Source organism: Schistocerca serialis, chromosome 5 (assembly GCF_023864345.2).
Source record: "Schistocerca serialis cubense isolate TAMUIC-IGC-003099 chromosome 5, iqSchSeri2.2, whole genome shotgun sequence".
In the NCBI taxonomy this organism is placed as follows: domain Eukaryota; kingdom Metazoa; phylum Arthropoda; class Insecta; order Orthoptera; family Acrididae; genus Schistocerca; species Schistocerca serialis.
The window spans coordinates 816,827,635-816,844,814 of NC_064642.1; the positions used below are offsets into that span (position 1 = coordinate 816,827,635).

General features: G+C 38.3%; 1 protein-coding gene across 1 annotated transcript in view; it reads right to left on the reverse strand.

The window, feature by feature from the left end:
• Nucleotides 1–582: 582 nt before the first annotated feature.
• Nucleotides 583–17,180, reverse strand: part of LOC126482244 (CAR1 transcription factor-like) — a 93,768-nt gene continuing 77,170 nt past the window's right edge. Inside the window, exon 3 of the mRNA XM_050106223.1 lies at nucleotides 583–687. Coding sequence (XP_049962180.1) covers nucleotides 583–687 — 105 coding nt within the window. The remainder of the gene's footprint in view (nucleotides 688–17,180) is intronic.

A 17,180-nucleotide genomic window follows, 5' to 3' on the forward strand; every position in this document is an offset into this window, starting at 1 on the left:
GTGATACAGCTTTGTACCATTTCTGCACAGTAAAAAATATTAAAAAAATTTTTAAGGTTTTCATTTGACTCACCCTCATACTTATTTTACTCATCTTTTCAGTGGTAAGCAGACAGTGATTCTTTCCAGATGAAAGGCAAGGCCTTTCATAAAAATCAGTCATGTTGTATACCAGCTGTGCTGTAATTTCCATGTCATGTTTAACCTGAACTTGATCACCAAACAGCTGTTCAGAGACCATCTAAAATTGCCGCAAAGAGCAAAAATGACTACGCAGTTGCAGAATATGCTGCCAAGAAAGTGATACTCAGCTATTACCTCACTTCATAATCCATGGCATCTGAGTTCCCAAGCATTCTCGCCTCATCACTGCCCTCAGCTACTATATCAGATTCCCTGACATAAGTAAAGGGTTTTGCCTTGTCATTGCTTTCAGTCTCAGAATCCTCCATGTGTCAGTCTTCACTAGCTCCTGTCCCAGTCACATGTCCACCTCTGCCCCTGTCCTGTGCCTTGTCTTTCTCTCTCTTCACTTTCAATTCCTTTCCAACACAATACTTTTCTGTCCCGCACTTACTCCCATCACACTAAATTGCACATTACATGCAACATCTTCTTTTCTGCCAATGGCTGGGCCATGTACAGGCTGTTACATTTGAATTCAGACTGCAGGAAGCATTGTTCTTTCTGTGGGAGTTCATTTTTATGTTGCCTAATGTGGACATGCATTAATATCTCCCACAAATGCACAACTGTGATAAGAAAGGACTTCCGGTCTCTTTAAGAGTCACAGTTGCTATAATTAAATTGCCTGATTCTAAGACTTATCTTGGAATCCATTCAAAGTAAAATTCTCAAACACAGTTCAAAATGAAGGTAATGCCATATAGTTTTTTGTGGTAGTTTTGTGCTATTTTAATGACTTACATATATCATAATTTTCATCATGATTAACATTTGTTCCAAAAACACAATTTTAAATGGAATAAAAAGTGTTTTATATAATTCAGCATTGATTCAAAAACAATGTTAGTAAACTTTCTATGGTACCTTCAATGAAGGGTTACAGAGAAAATAAAAAGGAATCGAAATAGTGGCAAATGCTGTTGAGTGCACTATAGTGTATTACACAACCTCCATGAATCATGATGACACCATCATTGATAGACTGCTGTTCGTTTCACTGTGGGAGGATGCTGAGAAGTGGCACCTGAAGAAACGACCTTCTTTATGTTCCCATGATCAATGACCAGATGGCATGAGAAGGAAAGAGGCTTTCCTTCTCATTCTGTCTGGTAAGCCTCCCATGACCTGGGGTTCAGGCTGACTTTTCTGAACTCTGCGTCTTTTCCTAAATCTCTCTCTAGTCCTTATCCTTCACAACACATCCTTCCCCTTGAACACTTCTGCCAGGAGGAGGAGCCACTGGATCCAAAAACTAGCAAAAATAATACCTTTATTGAAACTTCCTGGCAGATTAAAACTGTGCGCTGGACCAAGACTTGAACTCGGGACCTTTGCCGTTCACTGAAAAGTGTTCTACCATCTGAGCTATGCAAGCATGACTGACACCCCGTTCTCACAGCTTTACTTCTGCCAGTATCACGTCTCCAGTAAAGCTGTGAGGATGGGCTGGATTCCTGCCCTCCTCCCTCCCCTTTCCCCTACATGTTGCCTGGTTCTTTGTGCCATTTTGTTTCACCTTTCCATGTGTCTTCTTCCACTGGTGTTGTCACAGTCATACTGTGGTGTGGGGACTGGGATGGGTTGGCACCAGGGCTGGGGCATCATCATGTCTAGCACCTTAGAGATGCCACCTGCTGTCACCTTCTACAACATCCCTCATGTTCTTCAATGTCCCTACCATCTCAGCATTTGTTTCATCTCTTTCTTTGCGTGTTTTCCTTTAGCATTTATTGCCCTGTGTCATTAGTGTTGTTTTTTGTAACCCAAACAGACCTTCCCTGAGGTTGGATTCTAACAGCTTTTCCATTCTTCTGCTAAGAATTAGTGTTAGTATTTTGCAGCCATGAAATACTCCCACCTGTCAGTACCTGCTTTCTTTGAAAATGGAATCATTACACTCTTCTTGTAGTCTCAGGGTATTTCACCTGTCTTGTACACCTTGCTCATCAGATGGAATAGTTCTATTTTGTCAAGGCTGCTCTCCCAAGGCTATCAGTAATTCTGATTGGATGTTGTGTACTCCAGGGACCTTGGTTTGACCCGGGTCCTTCATTGCTCTGTCAAATTCCTCCTGCTGTATCATATCTCCCATCCCATCTTCTGTCTTCTGTTTCCATAAAGTTGCTTACAGCTTCACCTCCTATGTATAGACCCTCTATTATACTCCTTGCAGTATTACCTTCTTTATTTAGTAGTTTCTGTCTATCTCAGTTCTTGATATTCATACAGCTGCTAATGTTACCTCCAAAGACCTCTTAAATTTTCCTGTTGGCAGTGCTGATCTCTCACCTTGTGACATATGCTTCTAAGTCCTTAAATTTGAACTCTAGCCTTTCCTGCTTAGCAATTTTATACTGCCTGTCACTCCTTTGTAGATGTTTGTGTTCACTTTTATATGCTTCATTTGCTGCATTTTTATATTTCCTTTCTTTTATCAATTAAATTCTGTTCTCTTCTGTTGTCAAAAGATTTCTACTAAGCCTTGTCTTGTTACATAACTGATCTTCTGCTGCCTTCACCATTTCATAACCCATATTCATTTGGTCTGCTGCTGCAGGGATGGGCAATAACTTTGGCTTGGAGCCATTCTTATGTAGGCAGAGGTGAGCAGAGGGTCACACCTTTTAAAATGATGGCATGCAGTAGTCCACTTTGCAGTTCAGGAAAGTTATAAATTGTTGCAAAAAATTCTGTCTTGGGAGGCCAGACAAAAACCACTAGTGGGCCACTGTTTGTCCACAACTGTTCTGTGTTCCTTTCCTCTGTCCTAGTGATGATTAAATTGCCTAATGCTCCGTCCATAACTTACAATGACCTCTGGCTCTTTCAGCTTATTCACATACCATCTCCATAATTTCCTACCTTTTTGCCATTTCTTCAGTTACAATCTGCGGTATATAATCAGTATATTCTGGTCAATCTGCATGTGCACCTTGATATATCTTAAAATCTGGACCCATAATTCAGTCTCTCTCTCAAAATTATATAATCAATCTGAAACCTGCTGGTGTCTGCAACTCTTCAGCGTCTGTAACCTTCTTTCATGATTATTAAACCAAGTTTTAGTGATGATTAAATTGTGGTCTGTGCAACAATGTACCAGGCAGCTTCCTCTTTCATTTCTTTCCCTAGTTCACATTTTCCTTCTATTTTTCCTCCTCTTTCTTTTCCTACTATTGTATTCCCATCCACCATCACAATTAAATTTCTGTATCACTTAACTGTCCAAATAAGTTCTTTTGTTTCACCACACATTTCTTCAATTGCTCCATCTGCAGAGCTAGTGGGATTGTAAGCTTCGGATACAGCAATGGGTTTTGGCTTCATGTATCTTGTCTACAATAATCTGTTAACAATGTTGTTCACAGTGGCTTGCTTGAATTGTTGTTTGTTGTTTTCTTATTCATTATTACATCTACTCCTACATTACTTTATTTGATTTATATTTCCAGCCCTGTATTCATCTGGCCAGAAGTCCTATTCCTCTCGCCACTGAACTTCAATAATTCCCATTATATTCTAACTTTAAGCTATACATTTACTTTCTTAAATTTTCAGGCATCCCTCCCAGCTTAAGGACACAATTTACCATCCTCCAACATGTAGAATATCAGTTGTGTTTCTCCTGACAACATTTTACAAAGCAGTCCCTACTTAGAAATCCACATGGGGGATCATTTACATGTGTGGAATGTTTTACTCAAGAAGATGCCATCGTTTAACTGTAGAGTAAAGTTGCATGGCCTAAGGACAAATTACGGCTGTAGTTTTCCCCTTGCATGAAGCTGTTCGCTGTACCAGCACTGCAAGGCCATGTAAGTTGGTGTCACAAGGCCAGAACAGTCACTTGCCCAGACTGTTGCACCTTCAAATATCAAAAAGGGTGCTGCACTCCCCTTCAGCAACCACACTTTTGTCTAATCTCTGAGCAAATACTCCTTCGTGGTTGCATCTATGGTACGGCTGTCTGACACCACTGAGGCATGCAAAATCCCAAAGAAAATGTACTGGGCGACTCTTAGACTGGATCATGTTTGTCCCACACACACACACACACACACACACACACACACACACACACACACACACACACAAACACACAAACACACACTTATGTTCATTCAGGTGGACACAAGAAAGTCTTTTCATTGTGCCTGTCTGCAGCTCAACAAGTCATCTTTATGGTGGATAGCAATCCATCTTCTTCAGAATGTTGTTAATATTCCAACTTGGGTTTTCTGCTGTTCAATTAGTGCTACTTTATTCCATGATGAGACATACTTGGTTTGTCTTTTATTTGTCATATATTTGTGCCTAAATTTTGACAGTATCTCAAAACTGATCAGTTTTTTTCCCTGACGATCAGGAGCCCAACAACCAGCCAGAGAGGAGACTGGTGGTGAGAGAGGAGAGGAAGAAGAAAAAGAAGAATTAGGAGAAAAAGAAGCAGTAATGGTGAGTTTTGTCAGTAGCATATGGTTACCCCCACAATCCTTCCTGTTTTCCTTTCAGGGCACTCAGTTTTCATGTGCATGGAGCTCCAAGCGATGACAATAGACCTTCCTTTTGTGTGCTGATATCCATTTCTCTAACTATTTTTTTTCATCTGAGACTAAATATCCCCCTGCAGAAGTGCATTATTTCTGGTAAGTCACAATTTGTGTCATCAATTAATTTCCTTTCTACATACACCACCCACCTTCTGAACTAATAGTGGTGTTCAATATGTGTTTTTGTACACTGGTAACTACAAACTACAGTCCCCGCCAAATGTATGCAGCACATTTACTGTGGAGCCAACGGAACCAATGACAATTAGAAGTTGCTGTCTTGGTGTGGCTCATTGTGCTACCTCCAAGTTATTAGCCAGCACTACCCCATTGGGACGTTTGCCTGCTTTATTTCTTCTTTGATAGTTCTTGGAGTCAAAGTATTGCGTTGTTATACTGGCTGAGAAATTGGGGATGGAAGTTCAACACTGAGTACTGTAAATGATGTAGCCTACAGTTGCACAGTTGCGTTTCACACTGCACTGTTCACAACCCCCTAATATTACACAGTTAATATGTCCAGTTTGCTATTGGTTAACTTTTGATAAGCTTCATTAATAGTTTGCAGGCAGACATCAGCATACTGCTGCAATAGTTCACCACTGAACATCTATGAGCAGTAAAAACCCAACCACACAGTTCATGCAGAATAATATGGTATGTGTGACACTATTGAACAGACACTGTCATTATTTTAACACATGCCTATTTGTGTTGCACTAATTTCATGGTTAAGATGAAGCATTGTTGTTGATCTAACCAATATAAGTGTATCGTTTAAAAATCGGCCATGGTCTGATTGTCTCGGGACTAAAAATCGGGTCTTTATATATCCTCACAATAATAGATACTATAAGTATACTTAGTTTGATGTTTGTTACAGAAATGACAATTAAAACCTAACTCATTCAATTAACTGAATCTGTTCAAAAATTCCACCTTTTTTAACAATTTCTTCTACCAGAAAGGTCAGGCCAAATTATTTTTTAAATAGTGAAATTAACAGAAATAATTATAGAAACAATACTTTTGGCAAACCTGGTAATTGCTTGGGAAACAATTAAGGGCTGGCTTTGCTAATATGTTATCGAATGATGACTGAGACACATCAGTATACCAGGAATGAGTTCACTGACCAACTTACTGAGGAATTGGGTAAGAGTGAATTAATAGATGTCAGAATAGTTGGTACTGACTTAAGAAACAAGGAAGCTTGTAATTCTGAAGGCTTGGGATAGGGATTGCTAAACTTCTACTGCTCTTAATAGTTTGAGAATGGATGCAAAAACCACTACCAACCTTTGTGGAAAATATGTTATCACTTTATGCAGATTGGAATGTCCACACTGGGTTCGCTCTTGATTTTATCTTATAGTGAGAGAACACTCCTCACACTGGCTCATACATTCACAAGTTATTCTATTGTCTGACCCAAGGAGAGACACCACAATAGGTCCTTGTGGGTTCTCTGTCTGGAACTTCCCTACACAGCAGACACTCACAAACAGTATCCCAGTTTCATAAAAAATTAACTTTTGTTTAAGGAAAAATAAACCAAGAGAGCATGTTAAATATCAGGATATTTGTACCTACCTGATATTAGTCAATTAATGAATTACAGTAATTTTATTGTGCATGTTGTTACCTGAAGCAAATCTGAACAAGTCTCATAGGGATTTTGTACTGTTTGATGTTCAGTGGTAGATTTGACCACTGTTTTCTTCCAAGATCTCAATTCCAGCTGTCCTCAGGCAGAGTGTCAGTCAACCTGTTGCCCACTCTCTATGGACCATGATTTCTCAGTCAGCATGTGAGCCCCATAGCCTTTGATTTGGGCACCACCTGAAACAGTATCCTCAACAAGAGAGTTCTTTAAATAATCATTATTTCTTCTGTTGTAAGAAGGAAGTAACCCTGGCAAAGTTTTCCAGTTTTGTGGTAATTCTTCTTGTCTATTCTTCATTAATATAGAATGCCAAAGGAAAATGTTGCACCTCAGAAGAATGTTGTTATTGCCAAGTTACTACTGTTTGTAATATTCCACAGATGCTGCCAATGCTCAGTTGTTTTAAATTGCATTTTCACTGTATTTACTTGTACTTCCATCAATGAAATCTGTGTATACACACTCAGCAATACTTCCATGAATGGCACTATCTACTAAAAGAAGTCCTTTGGTCAATATTTATCACATTAGAAACTTTTATCTCAGATGGACATTATCTTTTACACTTGAAAATACTGGAAAATTACTTTTTAACAAATTAACCATGTACTGGTAACTAAGTTTTCACTCAACTACAGTTATCATTGTCCAGTCCCCAAAACTGTTTCAGCTTAACTTCAGTTATTCTTTCATATTAAATGTTTTTTGAACACCAAAATTCTGATACTAATACTGCTGATTTTGAGGTGACAGGTAATGTACAGTAAGAGAGAAAAAATGCAACAGTAATGGCAGGTTGCCCAGTTATGTTCAGAGATTTCTTTTAAATCACTGATTTTGTTTGTTGTGACCCATGAAGCAGTGTGTAAAACAGTCAAGAAGGCCAGTGGAGAAATGGCAGGTAAGCAGCTGTTAGTATATCACTTGGCAATGAATTGACATTGCTTATTTCCCTTATGATGGTTGTAGAGGTATTACAGGCAAAGTTTAAACAGATTGCTAGGTGTGCTCTGGAGAAATAGGTGCCTATAAAGTGAATTAAGGTTGGGAAAGACCTACTGGGCTTTAATACCAAAATCAGGAAAATACTGAAGCAAAGATTAGTTGAAAGATTCATGCGTCTATGAAAAGATGTGTGTGTGAAGTGTGCAACTACTACCACAGTCACATTGTAGCAAAAAAGATGTCAGGGGATCTAAGAATATACTGGTTCTATGTAAAATCAGTGTCTAGGGTTAAAGCTTCTTTGCAGTCATTCATTGACTAGTTCGGTGTGGCAGTTTAAGATAGCAAAATAAAAGCTGAAATTTTGAATTTTGTGTTGAAGAAAGCATTCATGCGGGAGAATTGTACAAACACACCATTGCTTGATCATCACACAATGTCCCATATGGATAACATAGTGGTAAGCATCCTAAGTGTAGAGAAACAACTGAAAGGGTTGAAAACAGAGAAGTCATCAGGTCGAGGTTGAATCCCAATTTGGTGTTACAAAGAGTATATTATGGAATTGGCACTTTGCTTAGCTTAGCTTAGCTTAGCTTTGATTTGTCATGAATTTTTCGCTTAGTTCAAAGTCCCAAGTGACTGGCAAACAGCACAGGTGACTCTTGTATATATACAGGGTGAAAGAATGGATCCACAAAATCACAGACCAATATCCTTATCAGTTTGATGCAGAATTCATGAACACATTCTCAATTCAAATATCATGAACTTTCTTGAGACTGAGAAGCTTATGTCCACAAATCAGCATGATATTTAGAAAGCATTGCTCCTTTTAAATGTCACAGTATATTGTGTGAGAAAAGGGAACATGAACTATGGATGATGAAGGCCAGCAAACAGTTGACAAATTAATATTGTTCTTCTTAAAAATTTATGCTTTTAATTTCAACTCTCATTATTTACAGATGTAGCTCATGGAAGATACTTAATATAACAATGAACACAATTCATTTGTAAGGTTTGACACAAAAATGCTTTGTGTGTTAACAGTGGAAATATTTTGACTCTGTAATTCAGTGTTGTAACATTATGACTGATCTTGATATCCACTCAAAATTCACATTGTGGCACTGCACTACTGACAGTGCCAGTATCATCAAACTCGTTTTATCTTCAAAGAATTAATATCATCTTCAATGATACTAAGCTCAAGTACCACTGATCCAGTCATAAGTGTTTCCTCCCTCACTGCACAAATTTATCTCTGATGATGCTAGAAAGTCAAAGTGTGTAACATCACAACTGTTGGATGATGTGGTTGTTTGTTGTTGTGGTCTTCAGTCATGAGACTGGTTTGATGCAGCTCTCCATGCTACTCTGTCCTGTGCAAGCTGCTTCATCTCCCAGTACATACTCCAGCAGTTTACATCCTTCTGAATCTGCTTAGTGTATTCATATCTTGGTCTCCCTCTGATTTTTACCCTCCACGGTGCCCTCCAATGCTAAATTTGTGATCCCTTGATGCCTCAGTACATGTCCTACCAACCGATCCCTTCTTCTAGTCAAGTTGTGTTACAAACTTCTCTTCTCCCCAATCCTATTCAACACCTCCTCATTGGTTATGTGACCTACCCATCTAATCTTCAGCATTCTTCTGTAGCACCACATTTCGAAAGCTTCTATTCTCTTCTTGTCCAAACTATTTACCGTCCATGTTTCACTTCCATACATGGCTACACTCCACATAAATACTTTCACAAACGACTTGCTGACACTTAAATCTATACTCGATGTTAACTAATTTCTCTTCTTCAGAAACGCTTTCCTTGCCATTGTCAGTCTACATTTTATATCCTCTCTAGTTCGACCATCATCAGTTATTTCGCTCCCCAAATAGCAAAACTCCTTTACTACTTTAAGTGTCTCATTTCCTAATCTAATTCCCTCAGCATCACCCGATTTAATTCGACTACATTCCATTATCCTCGATTTGCTTTTGTTGATGTTCATCTTATACCCTCCTTTCATGACACTGTCCATTCCGTTCAACTGCTCTTCCAAGTCCTTTGCTGTCTCTGACAGAATTACAATGTCATCATCGAACCTCATAGTTTTTATTTCTTCTCCACACATTTTAATACCTACTTTTTTTTTTTTTTTTTTTTTTTTTTTTTTTTTTTTTTTTTTTTTTTTTTTTTTTTTTTTTTTTTTTTTTTACTGCTTCATCAATACATAGATTTAATAACATTGGGGAGAGGCTACAACCCTGTCTCACTCCCTTCCCAACCACTGCTTCCAGTACGTGCATCTCAACTCTCATAACTGCCACGTGGTTTCTGTACAAATTGTAAATAGCCTTTTGCTCCCTGTACTTTACCCGTGCCACCTTTAGAATCTAATAACACATATCTAATAACAATATTGTTACCAATAGAGAGGGGCTAAGTAATATTTTTAATGATTACTTCATACACATTGCAGAATCTGACTTCTGTACTACAGATAAAGTAAATGTTGGAAATCACACTGAGGTGAGGCCCACAAGAAAGAGACCATGGCACGTACATCCCGAAGGTAGGCCGAGCTCGCTCAACTTGGCACACAAACTGCATTTATATACCTATTAACTAGTAACTAGACGTGTATGTACAAACAAGAATTGCATCTTCTACTGGAAGTAACTACTATGAAGTCTTACTGTTACTAGTCCTACAATGATTGTAAGTCCACAAGGTTACTGATAATTTGTTATGGCTGTAATGTGATATAATAAAATTAAAATCATGCCTAAATTATTATCCGTTGCATAAGGCTCTACATCTTGCATGAAATGAGGACTGTTAATCAGATGAGACTAAATGCTATAAATGCTGTTTATGATGAGAATTGATCTTCAATTTCACTGTATGACGAGTAATAAGTGAGACCTCATAATAGCAGATTCCAGTAGAAGATGCAATTCTCGTTAGTACACATACACCCAGTTGAGAGCTAACAGGTCTAAAAATACAGTTTGTCTGCTGAGTTAAGTGAGTGAGGGCACTCAGGCCTACATTAGTGATTTCTGTGCCGCGGCCTGTCTTTCTCATGGGCCTCGACTGAGGTCAACTCAAACTTAGTTCTCTTTGCTGATGATACAAGTATAGTAATCACACTTGACAAACAAGAATTGACTGATGAAATTGTCAATAATGTATTTCAGAAAATTACTAAGTGTTTCCTTGTAAACGGACTCTCACTGAATTTTGATAAGACACAGTACATACAGTTCCGTACAGTAAATGGTGTGATGCCATTAATAAATATAGACCTTAATCAGAAGCATATAGCTAAGGTAGACTATTCAAAATTTTTAGGTGTGTCCATTGATGAGAGATTAAATTGGAAGAAACACATTGATGATCTGCTGAAACGTTTGAGTTCAGCTACTTGTGCAATAAGGGTCATTTCAAATTTTGGTGATAAACATCTTAGTAAATTAGCTTACTGCAGCTATTTTCACTTATTGCTTGCATATGGCATCATATTTTGGGGTCATTCATCACTGAGGAATAAGGTATTTATTGCACAAAAGCATGTAATCAGAATAATAGCTGGAGTCCACCCAAGATCATCCTGCAGACGTTATTTAAGGATCTAGGGATATTCACAGTAGCTTCTCAGTATATATACTCTTACGAAATTTGTTATTAACAACCAAACACAATTCAAAAGTAATAGCAGTGTGCATAACTACAATACTAGGAGAAAGGATGATCTTCACTATTCAAGATTAAATCTAACTTTGGCACAGAAAGGGGTGAATTATACTGCCACTAAAGTCTTTGGTCACTTATCAAATAGTATCAAAAGTATGACAGATGACCAACAAGTATTTAAGAAGAAATTAAAAGAATTTCTGAAACACAACTCCTTCTACTTCATAGAGGAATTTTTAGATATAAATTAAGAAAAAAGAAAAAAGAAAAAAAAAAAAAAAAAAGAAATTAAAAAAATATATAAGTTGTTATATTAACTTAATTATTTCATGTATTGGAAAATCATTACGAAATATTGTATTCATGATTCATGGAACTAGTATTAATCTAATCTAAACCTGATCAACTCCCTGAACTTTAATTCAAGCATACTTTGCAGTTCATCAGAGAATGTAAAAACATAAAATCTGCTGGCTGGGATGAAATTTCTCCATTTTTACTTATGCAGTGCCAATATAATCTAGCATATCATTTGATGGCTCTAGTTGTGAGGAGTGGTCTGTGATAGACTAAAATCACCCACCATTAAACCTCCCTACAGAAAAGGTGATAAACAGTTAGTGGAAAATTAGACCACTCACTTCAACTTCTGTTTTTAGCAAGTCAATCAACAAAATCAGTCTGAAATGTGTTAGAGTAGTATAATATGCACAAACTCCTGAGAGATTTTCAGCAGGGCTTTGCAAATGGTCGCAGGACCATGACAGCAGCACTAAAATTTATGCTGAAATTTCTTGAGAAAATCAATGAAGGCATGCAAGGAGCTTGGGTTTCCTTAGATCTATCACAGACTTTTGATAGGGTTGATAAAGAGGTACTCTGGTCAAAACTGGCCAGAGATGGCATCAGTGGAAAAATTTTGCACCTAAATACGTCATATTAGAAAACAGAAGACAGTGTACCAAAATCCCACACTATAATGGAGAAACATTAAAAAGCTACACATCAAGGGCCAGGAATATTAAATTCTGTGATCATGAGGGATTGATAATTGATGCCCTCCTTTGTGTAAGATATGCCAGTGAGTTCCCAAATATATTCAAAACTGGTATCTTCATTACAATGTATGCAGATGACGGTTCAGAATTTATTGGGGAAATTGTGTGTTTAATCTTGTCACGAAGGTAAAAAATTTTATAGATATGGCAAAGTCAGAGTTAGGAAATAAAATTATAAGTCAATTTACAAGAAAGAAGTATAATTTCCTTCAACGTTGGGTACTTGCAAAATTGTACCAATTGTCAAGATATAATGTGTTAGGGAAAATCTGCAGTGAGTTTAAGTTTGTAGGTATATGTGTAGACAGAAAACGGTTATGGACACAAGAAGTTGGCAATGTGTGTTTGTTAGACTAATATCCAGCTTACATGTTTCAAGAAGAATAACTCCATATGTCAACACCCAACAATGAGGGTAGGCCTAATGCATTTCAGTTTAATGCAGCCCTTTCTTCCAAATGCTTCAGTATTATTGGTTGGGGCTTCAATACTTCATTTGGGCAGAGTTTTTAAGCTGCAGAAATGAGCTTTGAGAATATTAGGTAAGAAAGATGAAAGAACATCTTTCAGGGAATTAATAGATTTTAAAATAATGACTGTCTGTTCTATGTATGTATTTGAAGCAATAGTACTGGCTGTAGAAGACAAGAAATATACATGTCATAAAACAGAAATTCATGAACAAAACTCTGTACGAGTAGAATATTACCATGTGGCAGACAAAGACTGAAAAAAATTGCAAATGGTCCATACACTAAAGGAGCAAAATATTTCAATGCCCAGCTGTTAACTACTCAAAAATTCCAAATGCATTGAAAATCATAGCTCACTGAGCAATGCTACTAGAGCCTACCATAGAGACTAAAATTTAATATATTATTATGTAAAATAATTTAGTGTATACTTCAGTACCTTTTATAACATAGATTGTATTCTGCTGTGTTTGTTGTACTACCAAATGCAATGCATGTGATCATATGTTTCACACAAATAAATTACAAATTTTCCAGCAATGGAACATCAGCTGTATTAAAATGTACTACATTTTTTCCCAAGCATATCAGTTTTATCTTCAACATCCACTGGTGCATCATCAAAGTTTTCAAAACCACATCTCTTATGTTGCTACTGTGTCATCACTGAAATTATTTTCTACTGAGACATGATGATGAACTAATATACCTCATCTTACTTCATTTGAGAAAGTCAGAAGGATATTCGATGTCCCTTGCCCAACACTAACTCTGCCATCCATAAATGATACTTTTATCTTTAGTTTCACTTACTGTGACACACAACAGTTCCCACATTATATACATTATGAATCACTTTGTCCCAAGAGGATTTAAACTTCTCCAAAGTTACAGTTTTCATTGTGTTGACATTGTCTGTGGTATGTAATTCTTCACTGTGTCCACATAATATTTGACTTTGTATGAAGATTGAACTTCAGATGTTTCAGTATGGTGAATGATTTTGTGTTTGTTAGTAATTTCTCCAAATTGCACGCAGAAACTCAATACCCTCAGATTTTTCAGCAGCACTACCTGGAGCCCCAACTGCACAGCTCTCCTACAATTTTGCAGAGCTTTGGTTTTATCCCACCTGATCTATGGATGTGTTGCTTGTGAGTCAATACCACATCAATACTGAGTTTGTTAGACCCTATCCACTTCAATGGTGTGCAGTTGGCAGCTGGTGCTTTCTGTGAAGAGTCCCACACACAAAATACTGTTGGAAGTTGGAATCCCACTATTGAGGGTCAAGTGCCAGCAACTCTTGGTGAAGAATTCAATCTAAATTTGCCACATGCCTAAACATCTATGTTAGTCAACTCTGTTTCACAACTACCTGTTCATACTCATTCTGAACCCTCCAAAAATGGTTAGACTAGTTTAGATACGATTGGAAACAGTATGTGCGGACCGGGCCCCACTTGCCTGTGTACATAATTCCTTCTCAGCATCTCCTGCGATATGCCTCCAGCCTTATGATTCAAGTGGATCTCTTCTGTGGCCATAAGAAAAATGCAGATCCACCACCCTCAGGTAACTAGTGTTCAGTTCCCCACAACTATCCTAATTTGACGAGCATGTACATGGACAGACTGAAAGTTAATGGCAGGTTTGGTTGTGCTTTTTCATATGCAGAATGTATTTTCTGCCTCACGCATACAGTGTACACACTGGAGAGTTGGTCATGGCCAGGCTCTGCAGTTTATTGAAAAAATCACCACAAAGGACAACTGGTTTGTAGGGACTACGTGAACTACTTACAAAGGACATATCACCCCGTGTACATTTCAGAAGTGAACATCCAAGGCTTAGTAGATGACCTACACAGCTACAGAGTACTAACATTCATCTGGAGACAGGGCAATGTGAGTTTTCTGTGAAATGAACTGACAAATCGGCTAAAGAGGCAACCGCAAGAGGCAAGCTTGAATATGTGTACTGGAGAGAGAGACCTAAGATCTCAGCTGCAACATAACATTTTGAAAGCCTAGGATATGAATGGCAGGCTACAACAACCCTCAGCAAGCTGAGAATAACTGAAGGGACCACTGTGGTAGGGGATATGTCACTCCTGGCCACTCAGAAAGGTGCAATTTTACTGTTGACTGCATAGTGACCTCTACACAGTTTCCCACAGGTTCCTTATTAATAGAGGACACCCCTTGATGCAGCTGTGCTGATCATCTTATTCCAACTCATATTTCTGTAGAATCTGCCCTGCTAGTTGATGTGAGATGAGCCATCAACTTGTCTACCACACTACCCCAAATACGTGGGATGATGAGATAGTAGCTAAGCCAGCCATACATTTTCTGAAGAAAGGTGGATTTTACAGTACACACTTTACATATGATGTATATTGTAGACACATTTTAAATTTTCGTTATTTAATTATTTCCTTGTTGTGGGTGCCAGTGTACCCCCTAGTTCTCTGGTTGCCTCAGTCCAGTTATGCCCTGCTCACCACAGTGATTTGCCTGGACAAAATGTGAAGAAGCCTTAAAATTGTACAGAGAAACTGCTCTAGCAGCTTCCGTATTACATGCTTGAATGTGCCAACAATAGAGAATTCATCCATTGATGGTAGCTCTGTTGAGCTTCACTCTTACACATTAACTTTAAGCCCTCAGTTTTGATGTCATGTTTCCCTTTCTATATTCTGCAAACCACTATGAGGTGCATGGCAGAGGGTACACCCCATTTTACCCATTATTAAGGTATCTTCCTGTTCCATCCATGTATGGAATGTGAGAAGAAAGATTGTGTGAGTGCCTCTGAGCATGTGATAATTATTGTCATCTTATCCTCACAATCCCTGTTTGAACAGTACATAGATGTTAGTAGTATATTCCTAGAGTAACCATTTAAAGCTGGTCCTCGCAACTTTGTTAATAGTCTATCTCAGGGTAGTTTGTCTGTCTTAAAAAGTTTGCCATTTCAGTTCCTTCAGTATCTCTGACACTCCCTCATGAATTAAACAAACCTGTGACCATTTGTGCTGCCATTCTCTGTATACTTTCAATATCCCCTGTTAGTCCCATCTGGTATAAGTCACACACACTTGAACAGTATTCTTGAATTGATTGCATGAGTGATTTGTAAGCAGTATGTTTTGTAGAGTGATTGCACATCTCCAGTATTCTACCAATAAACTGAAGTCTACCACCTACTTCACCCTCTGATCATTCCATTTCATACCCCAACAAAGTGTTACATGCAGGTATTTGTATAAGTTGGCTGATTCTAGTTGTGACTCATTGATATTGTCATCCAAGAATACCATGTTTTCTCGTTTTGTAAAGTGCAAAATTGTACATTTGTGAACATTTAGAGCAAGTTGTCAATCTCTGCACCATGTTGAAAACTTGTCAGGATCTGACTGAATATTTCTGCAGCTTCTCTCAGATAGTGCTTCATTATAGATAACTGCATCTTATGGAAAAAGCCAGGTTTTACTATTAATGTTGTCTGTGAGGTCATTAATTTACAGCAAGAACAGCCAGGGTCCCAACACACTACCCTGGGGCACACACCAAGTTACTTCTACATCTGATGATGAGTCTCCACCCAAGGTAACATGCCGTGCCATTCCTACCAAAAAGTCCTCAATACAGTCACAAATTTCACTTTGTACCCCATATGATCATACTTTTGACAATAAACATAAGTGAATCAAATGCTTCTTGAAAATCAAGAAACATGGCATCTAAATGATTGACTTGATCCAAAGCTTTCAGTACGGCACGTGAGCAAAGTGTGAGTTGGTTTACACATGATCAGTGTTTTCAAAAACCGAGCTGGTTGGCATCGAGGAGGTCTTTCTGTTCAAGGTACATTATCATGTTTGAGGTCAGAGTATGTTCTAAGAGTCTACATCAAATTAACATCAAGGATGTTGGATGGTAGTTCTGTGGGTCACGTCTACTACCCTTCTCATAGACAGGTGTGACCTGTGCCATTCTCCAATTAGTGGGCATGGTTTTTTGCTCGGGGCCGATATGGTAGTGTAGTGAGAATAGGGGCTAACTCAGCTGCAAATTCAGTATAGAATATGATGGGGATTCTGTGCTGTCACCACCAGACACCACACTTGCTAGGTGGTAGCCTTTAAATCGGCCGCGGTCCGTTAGTATACGTCGGACCCGTGTGTCGCCACTGTCAGTGATTGCAGACCAAGCGCCGCCACACGGCAGGTCTAGAGACTTCTGAGCATTCGACCCAGTTGTACAGATGACTTTGCTAGTGATGCTATACTGACAAACTATGCTCTCATTTGCCGAGACGATAGTTAGCATAGCCTTCAGCTACGTCATTTGCTACGACCTAGCAAGGCGCCTTTACCAGTTTATATTGAGATTGTAATTAATGTATCAACAAGAGTGATGTTATCCAATTATGGATTGAAGTTAAGTATTCCCGCAACTACATTCTTTTCTTACTAGACTCAACTACTTTACCTTGTTCCAGACCTCACGCCAGTCTGCGTGAGCTTAAACGCGTGCATTTTGGCCTCCTCTAGCAACACGGTGTTGGCTCTTCTGCCAACACATCAGATTCCA